We start from the raw sequence: 18,332 nt of genomic DNA on the forward strand, positions 1-18,332 counted from the left end.
CTCTCGCCCCCTCTGCTCTCGGCGGCGAGCCCCGCGGCAGGGCCGGCCCTGAGGCTGGCTCCCTTGGCCGGCGCGAGCCACGCGCGGGTTTTCCTTTTCCTTTCCTCCCCGCGACTCCCTGCCGCGGCGCTGTGCGGGTCGTGCACCGAGCCGGATGGGCTGCCTGCTCCGGGGAGGCCTCGCCCGGGCCCTGCCGCGGTCGGGGCGAGCAGCGCAAGCGGGGCGCGGCTGGGTAGGAGGCCACTTGCAGCCCCGGGAGAGGCCATCTGCGTGCGGTTAAGACGGGGCAGAGCTGAGCCAGCCACTGCAAAGGGAACGGCACGGCGCAGTCCGGCACCTGTTAGCGTAGACGCGGCGTTAAAACATCAGAACGGCCAGGCTGGGTCGGACCAAGAGTCCATCCGGCCCAGGGTCCTGTCTGCCCACAGCAACCAACGCCCGGGCCCCGGAGAGAGGGAACCGAACAGGGAACCATCACGTGATCCCTCCTCATTCCCGTCCCTGAAAAAACAGAGGCCAGGCACACCTCCCTGCCCAGCCTGGCTAACGGCCATCGATGGGCCTAACCTCCATGGATTTATCTGGCTCTTTGTAAAGTCCTGGTCTTCACAGCATCCTGTGGCAAGGAGTTCCACAGATTGTGCGCTGCATGGAGAAAAACTTCCTTTGGTTTGTTTTAAACCTGGTGCCCCCTAGTTCGCGTGTTATGGGGTTCTGGAGCATGCCCTAAGGGTTCTGGACCATCGCACTCCTCCTCCCCGGGCAACAGGTCTCCATCACGTGGGGCTGGCGGTGCAGGGCGTTGGCTTTGTCTGAGCTCAGTGCAGTGGGGGCCCTTTGGCACAGTGCGGGGCAGCGCCGCTCTGCACAGCTCTGTGCTGGCCGGGAACAGCGCCCCCGGGGCAGGACGCCACCTGGCCCAGGAGACATTGACACCTGCAGGGGTTTGGGAGAGGAGCCGGGGCCCAGCGGGGGTGAGGGGCTGGGTTCTGCGCCAGGCCATGACTCCGGAGGGGCCTGAGACATCTGGGGGCAGGTTAAATGTCCCAGACAGGATCCCTGCGCCTGCTCTGCCCTTAGCGGCTGGTGCCTCCCCGTAGGCCCAGCCCGGGCCCCCAGCCCCGAGGGAGATGGAGAAGTGTCAGGCCCTGGCCCCCCCAAGCTTTGGGTCTCCCCCGAGCCGTGGGTCAGCGAGGCGGCTGAGCTGCCTGGTACCTTCTGCAGACCCAGTCCAGGTGTGCGCCGGTGCCAGGCCCCGAGGCCAGCCCCTGGGGCCAGCGCCGGAGAGAGCTGGGGCGTGGGCATGCGGGGCCCTTGTGGGGCATGGGACGCTGCCTGGGCCACTCCCGCCCCCCGCCGTGCCGCTCCCGGCAGGACCCGGCGCTGCAGGGCTGGGCTGTGGGGGGAGGTGCGTGGGGGGCGCTGTGTGGAGATGGGGATTGTATTAACATGCTTTGCCACTCGTGCCCAGCCCCACATGCCTAGGGCGGGTGCGCCTGCGGGGGGGGGGGGGGGCTTAGGCTGTAACCGCCCCCCGGGCCAGCGTCCTGCTCTGTGCGGGAGGCAGATGTGGGGTCATCAGCCCCCTCGGCTCCTGGGAGGGCCCTCGAGGGCCCCTTAGCCCAGCCGCCGCATGGAGGCCGGACCAGGCTCCCCGGGCCCAGCCCCGACGGGTTTGTCGGCCTGTTCCTGAGCCCCTCAGTGGCGGGGACCCCCAGCCCCCCGGGAGGCCTGCTCCCAGCTCAGCCACTGGGGCTAGATCCCCCCACGGCTCCCTGCGGCAGGTTCCGCCCCTCGCTCCTGCTCTCAGCCCGCCACAGACGGGACGGCTGGGCCAGGCCCCCTTCGCCGTCGCCCCTCGCGGCCAGACGTGCCCCGTCCGTACCCCACCTCCGGCCCCTGCACCGTCTCCCTGCGGCGCGGCTCTGCCCCGGACTCAGACCTCCCCGCCCCTCTCCCAAGGGGGCCCGGCTCTGGGCGCAGCCCCTGGCCAGTGCGGCCCACCGGGGCTCAGTATGTGACCCAGCCCTGGCCGCTGGGCAGCTGGTCCCTGCTCGGGCTGGGGGCTGCTGGCTCCTTCCCCCCTCCGCCCCCCGAGTGCCTTGCACCGCTCGCTGGGCCGTCTCCCCTGCTCCATGTCAGACCCGCCGGGCCCCCTGGGATTCTCAGCCTGCCCCCCGCAGGGAGGGGGTCGGCCTGCTCGGTGGGAGCCGGGCCAGCCCACCCTGGCGGTCCCTGGCTGGCCAGTCATCGGCCCAGAGTTGTCTCGGATTCCCCCGGCCCTCGCCCCCTTTGTAAAGGCCGGGGCAATGTGTGGGGTTCCCTGGGACTCGGGGCCTGCCCCCGAGATCCCGGAGCCTGTCGCTAGCGGTTCCAGGACGGCTCCGGCTGGGCTCTGACCGGATCCCGGCAGGGCACGGATCCAGGATACAGGCCCTGAGGACGGGCCGTCTGGCCGAGGCCCTGGGGCTGGCGGTGTGAGTCCCTGCCACAGCCTGGGAGGTGGGAGCAGTCCGTTCCCCTGGGACAGGCCAGGCCTGGGGGGATCTGGGCCTGCCCCAAGGGGAGCGGGGGAGCCGGAGACCGGCTGAGGAGCACGGCTCTCGGGGCTGTGTGCCCCTGTTCCCAGGGGGCTCATGCCAGAGGTGACACCTCGGTGTGCCCCTCGCCCCCTCCCCACCCTGGGGGCAGGGCAGCTGTGGCGAGAGGAATGGGGCAGGGAGGCCTGGGAGAACCGGCCCTCAGGGCAGAGACCCCCTGTTACGGGGTGTGTGGGAGCCCCCGGGCCCTGCCCCCCAGCTGCAGCCAGCGGGACTCTCAGGCGGCAGGTAGAAGAGAAGGGTTGTTGGTACCCAGGGCCCAGGAGCCACCAGTGCAGCCCATGCGGGGGATGGGGGACCCCTGGCTCTGGGCCCCAGCCCCCCAGGCCAGCTGGGCTCCCTTCTCCCCCACCAGCGGGGAAACTAACTCCTGGCCCCAGCCCCCCGGCTGCCCCGCCCCCTCCTGGGTTCAGATTCCTGGGCAAGGTGTCACCTGCCCCCCCCCCCCCAGGCAGCCGGGGCTATTGTTGGGAGGTGCTAAGCCACGCCCACATTCCCATCCCCAGCCGGGCACCAGTGCAGCACCAGGGAAACTGAGGCACACCTGGGTTACAGCACAACAGCACAGGCCAGTAGGAACCTCACACAGCACAACAGAGCAAACACAATCCCCACCGTGTCACCCCCCCCCCCCCCCGGCTCCTCCCCGCCCCTCCCCTGCACTCCAGCCTCCTGCTCATCAGCCGCTAATGGGGCTGCTGCTAAGTGGGTTCCTTCCCGCTGTGGCTCCTCTCACCTGAGCCCTCCACCAACCCCCTTCACGCACCGCCCCCCCATCCCATCCCCCGCCTGGCCCCTTCCCCCCAGTCGCCAGTGCTCTGCTCAGCCCCCTTCCCAGCGTGGGGCAGGAGGAGGGCTGGGAAGAGCTGGGGAGGAGCAATGGGGGTGGGTGCGAGGCAGGACTGAGGCACATTAGCAGGACTGGGGGGCAGACGGGCTGGGGTAGCTGGGCTGGGGGTCGGGTTTGGGGGGATTGGCAGAGCAGGGGGGCAGACGGGCTGGGGTAGCTGGGCTGGGGGTCGGGTTTGGGGGATTGGCAGGGCAGGGGGGCAGACGGGCTGGGGTAGCTGGGCTGGGGGTCGGGTTTGGGGGGATCGGCAGAGCAGGGGGGCAGACGGGCTGGGGTAGCAGGGGCTGGGGGTCGGGATTGGGGGATCGGCAGAGCAGGGGGGCAGACGGGCTGGGGTAGCAGGGGCTGGGGGTCGGGATTGGGGGATCGGCAGAGCAGGGGGGCAGACGGGCTGGGGTAGCTGGGCTGGGGGTCGGGATTGGGGGGATCGGCAGAGCAAGGGGGCAGACGGGCTGGGGTAGCAGGGGCTGGGGGTCGGGATTGGGGGATCGGCAGAGCAGGGGGGCAGACGGGCTGGGGTAGCTGGGCTGGGGGTCGGGATTGGGGGATCGGCAGAGCAGGGGGGCAGACGGGCTGGGGTAGCAGGGGCTGGGGGTCGGGATTGGGGGGATCGGCAGAGCAGGGGGGCAGACGGGCTGGGGTAGCTGGGCTGGGGGTCGGGATTGGGGGATCGGCAGAGCAGGGGGGCAGACGGGCTGGGGTAGCTGGGCTGGGGGTCGGGATTGGGGGATCGGCAGAGCAGGGGGGCAGACGGGCTGGGGTAGCTGGGCTGGGGGTCGGGATTGGGGGGATCGGCAGAGCAGGGGGGCAGACGGGCTGGGGTAGCTGGGCTGGGGGTCGGGATTGGGGGATCGGCAGAGCAGGGGGGCAGACGGGCTGGGGTAGCTGGGCTGGGGGTCGGGATTGGGGGATCGGCAGAGCAGGGGGGCAGACGGGCTGGGGTAGCTGGGCTGGGGGTCGGGATTGGGGGATCGGCAGAGCAGGGGGGCAGACGGGCTGGGGTAGCAGGGCTGGGGGTCGGGATTGGGGGATCGGCAGAGCAGGGGGGCAGACGGGCTGGGGTAGCTGGGCTGGGGGTCGGGATTGGGGGATCGGCAGAGCAGGGGGGCAGACGGGCTGGGGTAGCTGGGCTGGGGGTCGGGATTGGGGGATCGGCAGAGCAGGGGGGCAGACGGGCTGGGGTAGCAGGGGCTGGGGGTCGGGATTGGGGGGATCGGCAGAGCAGGGGGGCAGACGGGCTGGGGTAGCTGGGCTGGGGGTCGGGTTTGGGGGGATCGGCAGAGCAGGGGGGCAGACGGGCTGGGGTAGCTGGGCTGGGGGTCGGGATTGGGGGATCGGCAGAGCAGGGGGGCAGACGGGCTGGGGTAGCTGGGCTGGGGGTCGGGATTGGGGGGATCGGCAGAGCAGGGGGGCAGACGGGCTGGGGTAGCTGGGCTGGGGGTCGGGATTGGGGGATCGGCAGAGCAGGGGGGCAGACGGGCTGGGGTAGCTGGGCTGGGGGTCGGGATTGGGGGATCGGCAGAGCAGGGGGGCAGACGGGCTGGGGTAGCTGGGCTGGGGGTCGGGATTGGGGGATCGGCAGAGCAGGGGGGCAGACGGGCTGGGGTAGCTGGGCTGGGGGTCGGGATTGGGGGATCGGCAGAGCAGGGGGGCACAGAAATGATAGGCTAAACAGAAGGCGAAGAGTGGAAGGGGAAACTGAGGCACCGAGCGGGGCTGGGACTCTGCGTGGGGCTGGCTGTGAGGGGTGATCCAGGTCACCGGGGCGGGGGGCAGGGAGGATGCAGGAGGCGCTGAGGAGTGTCCGGCCCAGGGACTAGCAAGGGCGGAGCAGGAGATCCCGGGTCGGGGGTGCGCACGTGGAGTGGTGCTGAGCCGGGTTACTGTGCGGAGACGCCGCCGGCCCTGGGCCCTGGGAGTGGGGTCAGGCCTCCAGGGCGGGGCAGGCCGGTCGAAAGGTGCGGGGGCTCGGCGTGGGCACAGACGCAGGGTGTAGGGCACAAGCCCTGCCCCCAGGGGATGTGGCAGGTCCCAAGCGGATGCTTGTGCATCTGGCTTCACGTTCCCAGCTGGCCGGAGGGACCTACATTCTAAGCCTGACTCGTTCAGCCCCACGTCCCTCCCCTTCTTGAGCCTCTGGGAAATGCAGTCGAGTCCTGTACCTGGGCCAGGAGCATGGGCTACTGCTGCCCTCTGCTGGGGGAATCAGAACTGCCCACCGCGGTTCATAGCCCCTGTACTGCTAGCAGAGGAGATTTGCCATGAGCAAGGGGCTGAGCCATTGGACCAGGGGATCTGACTTCCAGCCCTGCTGTGGCTGTGAAGTGCCAGGGGAGAGCCTGCCCCCCTGCCACAGGATATGTTACTCCAGCAGAACCCGGGGGGCTGTGGTGTGGGGCTAAGGCTGCCAGCAATGAGAGCAGGGATCAGGGCTGGCAAAGGATCCCCCCCATGTGCCACCTCCAGCCCAGACGCTAGGGAAAGGGCCGCAGGCTGAGGAAGCAGCGAGAATACCCCAGGGCTCCTCTGTAAGGCACCGAAGCAGGCTGTGTCCAGACTGCACCCCTCTGTCGCCAGAGCGATGGAGATTAGCACGTCAGAATTGCTAATGAAGCAGGGATTTAAATATCCTGCGCTTCATTAGCATAAACATGGCCGCCGCTTTTTCGAGAAGACCCGGCAGTCTAGACGCGGCTCTGTCGAAAAGAAACGACAGATCCTGGAACCTTCGCTTTGTGCGGAATACAGGGTCTGTCGCCAAAGGGGTCACTTTCACCAGACCCGCGTCTCCACTGCCGGTTTTGTTCTTTTTTCGAAAAAGCTCCACTTCGAAAAACGCGGCGGCCATGTTTATGCTAATGAAGTGCGGGATGTTTTAATCCCTGCTTCATTAGCAATTTTGGTGTGTTTGATTTGCATCTCTCTGTCGACAGTGGGGTGCAGTCTAGACGTAGCCCCAGTCACACAGAGCACTTGACAGCCCGGTGCTCCCTGTGCCCCCCAGCCCCCCTCACACAGGGGAGAGGTTATAACCCATCCCCCCCCTCCCCTCAGACACCCCAGTGCTCCCTGTGCCCCCCAGCCCCCCTCACACAGGGGAGAGGTTATAACCCATCCCCCCATCTCCCCTCAGACACCCCAGCGCTCCCTGTGCCCCCCAGCCCCCCTCACACAGGGGAGAGGTTATAACCCATCCCCACCTCCCCTCAGACACCCCAGTGCTCCCTGTGCCCCCCAACCCCCCCTCACACAGGGGAGAGGTTATAACCCATCCCCACCTCCCCTCACACACCCCAGTGCTCCCTGTGCCCCCCAACCCCCCCTCACACAGGGGAGAGGTTATAACCCATCCCCCCCTCCCCTCAGACACCCCAGTGCTCCCTGAGCCCCCCCAGCCCCCCCTCACACAGGGGAGAGGTTATAACCCATCCCCCACCTCCCCTCAGACACCCCAGTGCTCCCTGAGCCCCCCCAGCCCCCCTCACACAGGGGAGAGGTTATAACCCATCCCCCCCTCCCCTCAGACACCCCAGTGCTCCCTGTGCCCCCCAGCCCCCCTCACACAGGGGAGAGGTTATAACCCATCCCCCACCTCCCCTCAGACACCCCAGTGCTCCCTGTGCCCCCCAGCCCCCCCTCACACAGGGGAGAGGTTATAACCCATCCCCCACCTCCCCTCACACACCCCAGTGCTCCCTGTGCCCCCCAACCCCCCTCACACAGGGGAGAGGTTATAACCCATCCCCCACCTCCCCTCACACACCCCAGTGCTCCCTGTGCCCCCCAACCCCCCTCACACAGGGGAGAGGTTATAACCCATCCCCCACCTCCCCTCAGACACCCCAGTGCTCCCTGTGCCCCCCCAGCCCCCCTTACACAGGGGAGAGGTTATAACCCATCCCCCCCACCTCCCCTCACACCCCAGTGCTCCCTGTGCCCCCCCATCCCCCCCTTACACAGGGGAGAGGTTATAACCCATCCCCCACCTCCCCTCAGACACCCCAGTGCTCCCTGTGCCCCCCAACCCCCCTCACACAGGGGAGAGGTTATAACCCATCCCCCACCTCCCCTCACACACCCCAGTGCTCCCTGTGCCCCCCAGCCCCCCCTCACACAGGGGAGAGGTTATAACCCATCCCCCACCTCCCCTCACACACCCCAGTGCTCCCTGTGCCCCCCAACCCCCCTCACACAGGGGAGAGGTTATAACCCATCCCCCACCTCCCCTCAGACACCCCAGTGCTCCCTGTGCCCCCCCAGCCCCCCTTACACAGGGGAGAGGTTATAACCCATCCCCCCCTCCCCTCACACACCCCAGTGCTCCCTGTGCCCCCCCAGCCCCCCTTACACAGGGGAGAGGTTATAACCCATCCCCCCCACCTCCCCTCACACCCCAGTGCTCCCTGTGCCCCCCCATCCCCCCCTTACACAGGGGAGAGGTTATAACCCATCCCCCACCTCCCCTCAGACACCCCAGTGCTCCCTGTGCCCCCCAACCCCCCTCACACAGGGGAGAGGTTATAACCCATCCCCCACCTCCCCTCACACACCCCAGTGCTCCCTGTGCCCCCCAGCCCCCCCTCACACAGGGGAGAGGTTATAACCCATCCCCCACCTCCCCTCACACACCCCAGTGCTCCCTGTGCCCCCCAACCCCCCTCACACAGGGGAGAGGTTATAACCCATCCCCCACCTCCCCTCAGACACCCCAGTGCTCCCTGTGCCCCCCCAGCCCCCCTTACACAGGGGAGAGGTTATAACCCATCCCCCCCTCCCCTCACACACCCCAGTGCTCCCTGTGCCCCCCCAGCCCCCCTTACACAGGGGAGAGGTTATAACCCATCCCCCACCTCCCCTCACACCCCAGTGCTCCCTGTGCCCCCCCATCCCCCCCTTACACAGGGGAGAGGTTATAACCCATCCCCCACCTCCCCTCAGACACCCCAGTGCTCCCTGTGCCCCCCAACCCCCCTCACACAGGGGAGAGGTTATAACCCATCCCCCACCTCCCCTCAGACACCCCAGTGCTCCCAGTGCCCCCCCCCAGCCCCCCTCACACAGGGGAGAGGTTCTAACCCATCCCCCCCCTCCCCTCAGACACCCCAGTGCCCCCTGTGCCCCCCCAGTCCCCCTCACACAGGGGAGAGGTTCTAACCCATCCCCCCCTCCCCTCAGACACCCCAGTGCTCCCTGTGCCCCCCCAGCCCCCCTCACACAGGGGAGAGGTTCTAACCCATCCCCCCCTCCCCTCAGACACCCCAGTGCTCCCTGTGCCCCCCCAGCCCCCCTCACACAGGGGAGAGGTTATAACCCATCCCCCACCTCCCCTCACACACCCCAGTGCTCCCTGTGCCCCACCCAGCCCCCCTCACACAGGGGAGAGGTTATAACCCATCCCCCACCTCCCCTCAGACACCCCAGTGCTCCCTGTGCCCCCCAGCCCCCCTTACACAGGGGAGAGGTTATAACCCATCCCCCACCTCCCCTCAGACACCCCAGTGCTCCCTGTGCCCCCCAGCCCCCCTCACACAGGGGAGAGGTTCTAACCCACCCCCAGCAGGTTCTCCCGGTGCCAAAGGATGAGCCACACGCCCAGGTCAGTTTATACCGGGGCTCTCACCCCGGAGCCCCCTGGGCCTGTCTGGCTTGGGCAGGGTGAGGAGTGGCGGAAGGAGGCCGCGGGGGCGGGTGAGGGAAGCCCGTGGCTGGGGCCGGCTCTCAGCAGGGACGAACAAGCGGCAGCTCCCCAGTCTCTGGGGGTATGTCTACACTAGAAAGTTAGTTCGAACTAACGGACGTTAGTTCGAACTAACTTTCCTATGCGCTACACTAGCGCTCCGCTAGTTCGAATTTGAATCGAACTAGCGGAGCGCTTAGTTCGAACTAGGTAAACCTCATTTTACGAGGACTAACGCCTAGTTCGAACTAGCTAGTTCGAACTAAGGGCTGTGTAGCCCTTTAGTTCGAACTAGTGGGAGGCTAGCCCTCCCCAGGTTTCCCTGGTGGCCACTCTGGCCAACACCAGGGAAACTCTATGCCCCCCTCCCGGCCCCGGACCCCTTAAAGGGGCACGGGCTGGCTACGGTGCCCGTGCCAGGTGCAAGCCTGCCAGCACCCAGCTAGCAGACCCTGCACCTGGCACGGCACAGAGCCACCCACCCGATGCCCCCCAGCCCACCCCCTCTTGCCGGGACCAGGCTGGCGGCTCCCGGGAGCTTGCCCTGGACCGCAAGAGGCGGGCACCTTCCTGGGCTAGTGCGGACATCGTGGACCTCGTCCACGATCTCCGCACTAGGCACAGGAAAGTGGCCGTCTAGGGCAGGAGAGCTGCCAGCCTGGCCACCCAGGACCAGGTGTGCATGAAAATCAAGGGGGTCCACTGAGACCCCCGACACTGAGCCCTGAGCTTACAATGGCCGTACTGGGTCAGACCAAAGGTCCATCTAGCCCAGTAGCCTGTCTGCCAACAGCGGCCAACCCTAGGGACCCTGGAGGGGATGGACCGAAGACAATGACCAAGCCATTTGTTTCGTGCCATCCCTCTCCAGCCTTCCACAAACTTTGGGCAGGGATACCACTCCTACCCTCTGGCTAATAGGACTCCATGGACCCAACCTCCATGACTTTATCTCACTTCCCTTTCAACTCTGTTCTAGTTGTAGCCTTCACAGCCTCCTGCAGCAAGGAGTTCCACAGGTTAACTATTTGCTTTGTCAAGAACAACAACTTTCTCTTACTAGTTTCAAGCCTGCTACCCATTCCTTTCCTTTGGTGTCCTCTAGTCCTTCTTTATGGGAACTCAGGAAGAACTTTTCTGAATGCACCCTCTCCACCCAACCCCTGCTTTTAGAGACCTCTATCCTGTCCCCCCTCCGTCTCCTCTTTTCTAAGCTGAACAGTCCCAGTCTCTGTAGCCTCTCTTCATCTGGGACCTGTTCCCAACCCCTGATCATGTTAGTTGCCCTCCCCTCTCCCAGCCTTTCTCTTCCCCTCTCCCACCTCCTTTTCCCAGTCTCCCCCAGTTTTGTTCAATAAAGACAGAGTCAATGTTGGAAGAAACGTTATCTTTATTTTGTACATCAATAAGAAGGGGGGCTAGGGAAGGGCAAGTGGAAGGAGGTGAGGGAGGAATGGGGTACGAGCCCCCGATGGGGAGGACTGGGCTGGCTCTGCGGGCTTCTGGGGGTGGAAGCTCTCCTGCAGCCCCCCAATTACTCCCTCTCCCCAGATGGCAGCCTGCGGCAAGTGCAGCCGGGCTGATGGCCGAGTGGTGTGATGTGCCCAGTGTGGGCACTCAGGGCACTCCAAGCCAGAACTTCTTTGCAAGCGGGGCACCCCTTAGAACTGTGTGTCCGGGGTGGGGGTCGGGACCCTTTAAGCGCAGCCCTCGGCTAGCCTGAGACAGCATCTCCATGCTCTAAGTCCTCCTTTTATGCCCTGCCGGCACTGCTTCCGGCCATCATTAAGCCCTGTTCAGAGTCCACTCAATGTGGACTTACTAGTTCGAACTAGCAAAACGCTAGTTCGAACTAGTTTTTAGTTCTAGATGCGTTAGTTCGAACTAGCTTAGTTCGAATTAACTAATTCGAACTAAGTTAGTTCGAACTAGCGCTGTAGTGTAGACGTACCCTGGGACACGTCCTGCGCCGGGCCGGCGCGCCCTCCCCTCTGCGCAGCGCGAGGATGCTCTCCCCGAGGAGGGCTGGGCTGGAACGCAGGGGCCGCTAGGGCTCGCGCGTCCCCTGGCCCGCGTGCAGGGACTCCTCTGCTCCCCTTGTCCGCCTGCCCAGCGCCTTTCTCGGCAGCAGAGCCCCTCCCGTGTGGGTCGCCCCCCGCGCTCCTTGTCCCTCGGGGACGCGGAGTCACTGGCCTTGCCTCCCAGAAGCAGACACTTGGGTAGGTTGCTGTGCGGCCAGGCGTGCATGTGCGTAGGGGTCTGTGGCTGGGTGTGCTCGGAGGTCGGGGTGTGGCTAGATCCCTGTGCTTCAGCGTGTCCGGGTGTGCGTGTGGATAGAATCCCACGTGTCCAACTGTGTGTGTCAGTGTAATCCCGAGTCTCTGGCTGTGTGTGTCGATAGAACCCCAGGTTTCCAGCTGTGCATATCAGTGGAACCCCATGTGTCCAGCTGTGTGTGTCAGTAGAACCCCGAGTGTCCGGCTGTGTGTGTCAGTAGAACCCCGAGTGTCCGGTTGTGTGTGTCAGAAGAATCCCAGGTGTCCGGCTGTGTGTGTCAGTAGAACCCCGAGTGTCCGGCTGTGTTTGTCAGTAGAATCCCAGATATCCAGCTGAGCATGTTAGTGGACCCCTGAGTGTCCGGCTGTGCGTCTCAGTAGAACCCCGAGTGTCCGGTTGTGTGTGTTGGTAGAATGCCAGGTGTCCGGCTGTGCATCTCAGTAGAACCCCGAGTGTCCGGTTGTGTGTGTCAGAAGAATCCCAGGTGTCCGGCTGTGTGTGTCAGTAGAACCCCGAGTGTCCGGCTGTGTTTGTCAGTAGAATCCCAGATATCCAGCTGAGCATGTTAGTGGACCCCTGAGTGTCCGGCTGTGCGTCTCAGTAGAACCCCGAGTGTCCGGTTGTGTGTGTCGGTAGAATGCCAGGTGTCCGGCTGTGCGTCTCAGTAGAACCCCGAGTGTCCGGTTGTGTGTGTCGGTAGAATGCCAGGTGTCCGGCTGTGCATCTCAGTAGAACCCCGAGTGTCCGGCTGTGTTTGTCAGTAGAATCCCAGATATCCAGCTGAGCATGTTAGTGGACCCCTGAGTGTCCGGCTGTGCGTCTCAGTAGAACCCCGAGTGTCCGGTTGTGTGTGTCGGTAGAATGCCAGGTGTCCGGCTGTGCGTCTCAGTAGAACCCCGAGTGTCCGGTTGTGTGTGTCGGTAGAATGCCAGGTGTCCGGCTGTGCATCTCAGTAGAACCCCGAGTGTCCGGTTGTGTGTGTCGGTAGAATGCCAGGTGTCCGGCTGTGCGTCTCAGTAGAACCCCGAGTGTCCGGCTGTGTGTGTCGGTAGAATGCCAGGTGTCCGGCTGTGCATATCAGTAGAATCTTGGGCCCCGATTGTGCTACCATTGGGTGGGATGGGGGGGCTGGGAAAGGATGGGGGTGGGATGGAGGGGAGGTGTGAGGGGCTGGGGAGGGGGTGGGAGTGAAGCCACAGGCCAGATGAGCCCCCCCCACACACACACACACACTAAGCACCTGCTTTTCTTCCCCTTTCTTCAGGTTTTTCCTCAAGTTCTTCCTCAAGTGCAACCAGAACTGCCTGAAGAACGCAGGGAACCCCCGGGACATGCGCCGCTTCCAGGTGAGCCCGGCCCGGCGGGGGGGGGGGGGGGGTCCGTCACGCCTGAGGGGCCGGCGGGGGTGGGTACGAGGGGCAGCCCTCCAGTGCCCACCGTGGCGGGGTCTCGCTGCGGGGAGGGGCTCAGCCCCCAGCAGGAGCTGAGGGAGCAGCATGGGGTGGGGCCAGGGGGCAGGGCACGGGGGGGCAGACCTCTGGCTCCCCTGGGTGGGGGCGAGGGGCATCAGAGGGGCCACAGCTGGGCCAGTGCCTTGGCTCGCGGGGCCCAGGGGCTGCGTCTCTGCTCTTGGCCAGGTGCCCTCATGGCGGGGGGCAGCTTGGGGTCCTGAGGGGACCAGGCCTGTCTCTGGGCTGTGCCCGGCGGTGGGGGCGGGGACACATCTGAGCTCCAGGCAGCTCAACCTCCTCTCGGCCCCCAGGGAGGGGAGAGCCCCCCCGGGAGGGACCCTGCGTCTGATGGGCCAGGCCGTGGGACGGGGTGACAGAGAACAGGTGCCTGCGGGCACCACGGAGCGGCTCAGAGCAGGGCCAACTGCTCCGAACAAGGACGACCCACAGCCCAAGCCGGGGGGTCCCCCTACAAGCACCAAACCAGCCGCACCGAGCACCTCAGCTGCCCCCCTGGCCAGCACCAAGCCTCCCCAGCAAATCCCCTGAGACACCCCGGTGCTCCCTGTGCCCCCCAGCCCCCTCTCACACAGGGGAGAGGTTATAACCCATCCCCCACCTCCCCTCAGACACCCCAGTGCTCCCTGTGCCCCCCAACCCCCCTCACACAGGGGAGAGGTTATAACCCATCCCCCACCTCCCCTCACACACCCCAGTGCTCCCTGTGCCCCCCAGCCCCCCTCACACAGGGGAGAGGTTATAACCCATCCCCCACCTCCCCTCAGACACCCCAGTGCTCCCTGTGCCCCCCAGCCCCCCTCACACAGGGGAGAGGTTATAACCCATCCCCCACCTCCCCTCACACACCCCAGTGCTCCCTGTGCCCCCCCCCCAGCGCCCCCTCACACAGGGGAGAGGTTATAACCCATCCCCCACCTCCCCTCAGACACCCCAGTGCTCCCTGTGCCCCCCAGCCCCCCTCACACAGGGGAGAGGTTATAACCCATCCCCCCACCTCCCCTCACACACCCCAGTGCTCCCTGTGCCCCCCAGCCTCCCTTACACAGGGGAGAGGTTATAACCCATCCCCCACCTCCCCTCACATACCCCAGTGCTCCCTGTGCCCCCCAGCCCCCCCTCACACAGGGGAGAGGTTATAACCCATCCCCCACCTCCCCTCACATACCCCAGTGCTCCCTGTGCCCCCCAGCCCCCCCTCACACAGGGGAGAGGTTATAACCCATCCCCCACCTCCTCTCAGACACCCCAGTGCTCCCTGTGCCCCCCAGCCCCCCTCACACAGGGGAGAGGTTATAACCCATCCCCCCACCTCCCCTCACACACCCCAGTGCTCCCTGTGCCCCCCAGCCCCCCTCACACAGGGGAGAGGTTATAACCCATCCCCCACCTCCTCTCAGACACCCCAGTGCTCCCTGTGCCCCCCAACCCCCCTCACACAGGGGAGAGGTTATAACCCATCCCCCACCTCCCCTCACACACCCCAGTGCTCCCTGTGCCCCTGGGTCTGTCTACACTACCCCCCTAGTTCGAACTAGCGGGGGTAATGTAGTCATCCGCACTTGCAAATGAAGCCCAGGATTTGAATTTCCAGGGCTTCATTTGCATGAAGCCGGCCGGCGCCATTTTTAAATGCCGGCAGTTCGAACCCCGTGCCGCACGGCTACACGCGGCACGGAGTAGCTAGTTCGGATTAGGCTTCTAATCTGGGGACCGTGGAGAGCCGAGCCGGCAGTACAGATCCCCCCAAACATCCCCCCGCGGCAGGCGACCCGGCAGAGGAGGGAAAACCCATCCCAGGCCAGGGCTGACAAAGCCCCAGCAAGCCCAGCCCCCACCCTGCCGAGGGTCCGGGGGCCATGCTGAGCTCAGGCTGCTATCCCTGGCCGAGGTGGATCCCGTGGCCTCGCGGGGCGGGGGGTTCGTTCCCCGTCTGTGGAGGGAGCAGAGCAGCACGGGACACGCAGCCTCGCGCTGTCTCCCCCCGGCGTGGGGCGGCAGCCCCCTGGCTGGCTGTGTGCACCGGGCGCGGCCCCGGGAGCACCGTGGCAGGCTGAGAACCCCACCGCAGAGGACACGGGGTCGGTCACCGTGGCAGCCGAGCGACGGAGGGGGCCCTGGGGAGCTGGGAGTGATCCCCCTCAGGCTGACTCCACTGTGGGACCTGGCGGGATTGTGCCCTCTCGCCCCGTCCAAACGGAAGGGAGCCGAAACGCGGCCCCTGCCCCTCCCATTAGCCCCTGGCCTGGCTCCGGCGCAGAGCCAGAGCGCGGCGTTTGGGGACGTCTCTGTCCCTGCTGGGCGGGTGTGACGCGGGCCCAGGGGCCGGCACAGGGAGGCAGACTTGCGCCCGGCAGGCCGTTCACCGGGCGGCTTCTCTCTGCCTGGCCCGTCTGACTGACTGGGGACCAGTGCCAACACCCAGCCTGCTACCATCGCCCGCTCCTGGGGCACAGGCGGGCCTGCCAGCCATGGCCGCCTCGGGGTCTGTGGGGCCCTGAGTCCGACGCCCTGGGTGTGCTACCAAGCTCAGCGGCCTGCGCCATGTTGTGCAGCCTGCCTGCGGCCCAGGCCACGAGCACGGGGCGTCTGGACAGCTGGGTGCTGTGAGCAATTGTATCAGACACGCTGGGGCAGCCAGCCCTGTTCTGCCACCTGCACTGTGCCAGGCGGGCGGGGGGGTCTGTAACCCCGAGCTGTTCTCTGCTCTCAGCCCCTGTAGCCTGTTGGCTGCCCTCCGCGACGGGACCCCGGTCCTAGAGGTAAAGACACGGACGTTAAACTTCTCGGGGCACCCGTCAGCTCCCTAGGCTGCCCACTGCGATGGGGCCTTGTGTCCCAGCAGTTAAAGACTCGGGTGTAACACACACACACACACACACTGCCCTGACTGTCGGCTGACAGCCCCTCTGCACTTCTCACGGTGCCTTGTTGCATGAGCAAAGCCCCATCATGTCACAGATGGTAAACTGAGGCACGGACAGCGAAGTGACTTACAGCTGCCCAGCAGTGCCGTGGCAGAGCTAGGGCCCCATTGGCTCTCTCAGCCGGAGGGGCACACACCCTCTCCCTGCGCCCCCCACCCCGTTGCATTGCACAGCAAGGGCCGGTTAGGACGCCCCTAGCCAACAGCCCTGTATCTCTCCCAGCAAGCAGGCCCGGCCCCTGCAGGCCCCCTGCATCGCCCGGCCGTGCCCAGCTCCCTCTGGCGCCTGCTGGGTGCCGCTTGGCAGGCGGAGGCGACGGCTCCGGCCCATCTCCCCAGCTCACACCCAGCGTGGGCGCCTTCATTAGGGCCTCTCGGAAAGATATGATAATTGTGACATTTTTACATGATTAACAACCCATCCAATTTGCATAGCGCCGCGGCTCCTGGGAGAGCAGCCAAGCCCCCCCCCGACAGCCAGCGAGCGGGGGGCAGGGGCAACCTGGCAGCCGGGCTGGGGCTGACCTGCCCCCTCGCCTCCCGGGACCACTGACCCGGGCTCTGCAGGGCAGTGCCACAGCTCAGGGTGTGGGACTGAGCAGCTCCTGTGCCCCAGAGCCCCCCCCCCGGCATTCCCATGGTGCACCAGTGAGTGACATGGGCCGTCCCCTGGTACGCAGCCTCTTGTGACAGCATCTCCCTGCCCCGAGAGGGCTGGGCCACTGCCGGCAGCCAGGGGCCAAGCACTGCCGTGGACTGCCCAACTGGGGGGTCGGTGCATGCTGCGGGGCAGTGGGCTGTCCCATGGGGGGGGGTCTAAGGATGCTATGGAGCAGTGGGCTGTCCCATGGGGGGGGTTCTAAGGATGCTATGGAGCAGTGGTCTGTCCCATTGGGGGGGTTCTAAGGATGCTGTGGAGCAGTGGGCTGTCCCATGGGGGGGGGTCCTAAGGATGCTATGGAGCAGTGGACTGTCCCATGGGGGGGGGTCTAAGGATGCTATGGAGCAGTGGGCTGTCCCATGGGGGGGGGTTCTAAGGATGCTATGGAGCAGTGGTCTGTCCCATTGGGGGGGGGGTTCTAAGGATGCTATGGAGCAGTGGACTGTCCCATGGGGGGGGGTCTAAGGATGCTGTGGAGCAGTGGACTGTCCCATTGTGGGGGAGGGTTCTAAGGATGCTATGGAGCAGTGGTCTGTCCCATGGGGGGGAAGGTCTAAGGATGCTATGGAGCAGTGGGCTGTCCCATTGGGGGCTGTTCTAAGGATGCTATGGAGCAGTGGACTGTCCCATGGAGGGGGGGTCTAAGGATGCTATGGAGCAGTGGACTGTCCCATGGGGGGGGGTCTAAGGATGCTATGGAGCAGTGGACTGTCCCATGGGGGGGTCTAAGGATGCTATGGAGCAGTGGACTGTCCCATGGGGGGGGGGGGTCTAAGGATGCTATGGAGCAGTGGACTGTCCCATGGGGGGGGGGGTCTAAGGATGCTATGGAGCAGTGGACTGTCCCATGGGGGGGGGGGGTCTAAGGATGCTATGGAGCAGTGGACTGTCCCATGGGGGGGGGGTCTAAGGATGCTATGGAGCAGTGGTCTGTCCCATGGGAGGGGGGTCTAAGGATGCTATGGAGCAGTGGTCTGTCCCATGGGGGGGGGGGTCTAAGGATGCTATGGAGCAGTGGACTGTCCCATGGGGGGGGGTCTAAGGATGCTATGGAGCAGTGGACTGTCCCATGGGGGGGTCTAAGGATGCTATGGAGCAGTGGACTGTCCCATGGGGGGTTCTAAGGATGCTATGGAGCAGTGGTCTGTCCCATGGGGGGGGGTCTAAGGATGCTATGGAGCAGTGGTCTGTCCCATGGGGGGGTCTAAGGATGCTATGGAGCAGTGGACTGTCCCATGGGGGGGTCTAAGGATGCTATGGAGCAGTGGACTGTCCCATGGGGGGGGTCTAAGGACTCTACCCTTCCTGGCCAGCCTCTGGCATGTGCTCTCGTGGTGCAGCTGGCAGCGATGCCTGAGAGCTGCGGGGGCCCCTGGCCGGTGCGCAGGACGCCCCTCCTGCCGTGCTAACACTGGTGCTCTGCCAGGTGGTGGTGTCCACGACGGTGAACGTGGACGGGCACGTCCTGGCGGTGTCCGATAACATGTTCGTGCACAACAACTCGAAGCACGGGCGCCGGGCGCGACGCCTGGACCCCTCCGAAGGTGAGTGCCTGGCTCCGCCGAGCAGCCGTCCTGCCGCCCGCAGGCCGCCCGGGCCCAGAGCGGAGGCAGCGGCGGGGCCGGCTCAGCGTGCAGGGGTCTCCGGGCACGGAGCGTGGGGCCCTGAGAAACCTGCTCCTGCCCCTCTCCCCCTGCAGCAGCCACCCCCTGCATCAAGGCCATCAGCCCCAGTGAAGGCTGGACCACCGGCGGCGCCACCGTCATCGTCATCGGCGACAACTTCTTCGACGGGCTGCAGGTCGTCTTCGGCACCATGCTGGTCTGGAGCGAGGTGGGGAGTGCAGCCCTGCCCCCACACGCCCTGCCCCAC

The 18,332-nt window shown here is 65.8% G+C and overlaps 1 protein-coding gene across 2 annotated transcripts in view; it reads left to right on the forward strand.

The window, feature by feature from the left end:
• EBF4 (EBF family member 4) overlaps positions 1–18,332 on the forward strand; it is a 47,261-nt gene that overhangs the window by 17,713 nt on the left and 11,216 nt on the right. For both annotated transcript variants that reach the window (XM_075916077.1, XM_075916078.1), the window contains exons 4-6: positions 12,669–12,750; positions 17,887–18,004; positions 18,160–18,293. In XM_075916077.1, the coding sequence (XP_075772192.1) occupies positions 12,669–12,750; positions 17,887–18,004; positions 18,160–18,293 (334 nt within the window). The remainder of the gene's footprint in view (positions 1–12,668; positions 12,751–17,886; positions 18,005–18,159; positions 18,294–18,332) is intronic.

Source organism: Pelodiscus sinensis, unplaced genomic scaffold (assembly GCF_049634645.1).
Source record: "Pelodiscus sinensis isolate JC-2024 unplaced genomic scaffold, ASM4963464v1 ctg76, whole genome shotgun sequence".
In the NCBI taxonomy this organism is placed as follows: domain Eukaryota; kingdom Metazoa; phylum Chordata; order Testudines; family Trionychidae; genus Pelodiscus; species Pelodiscus sinensis.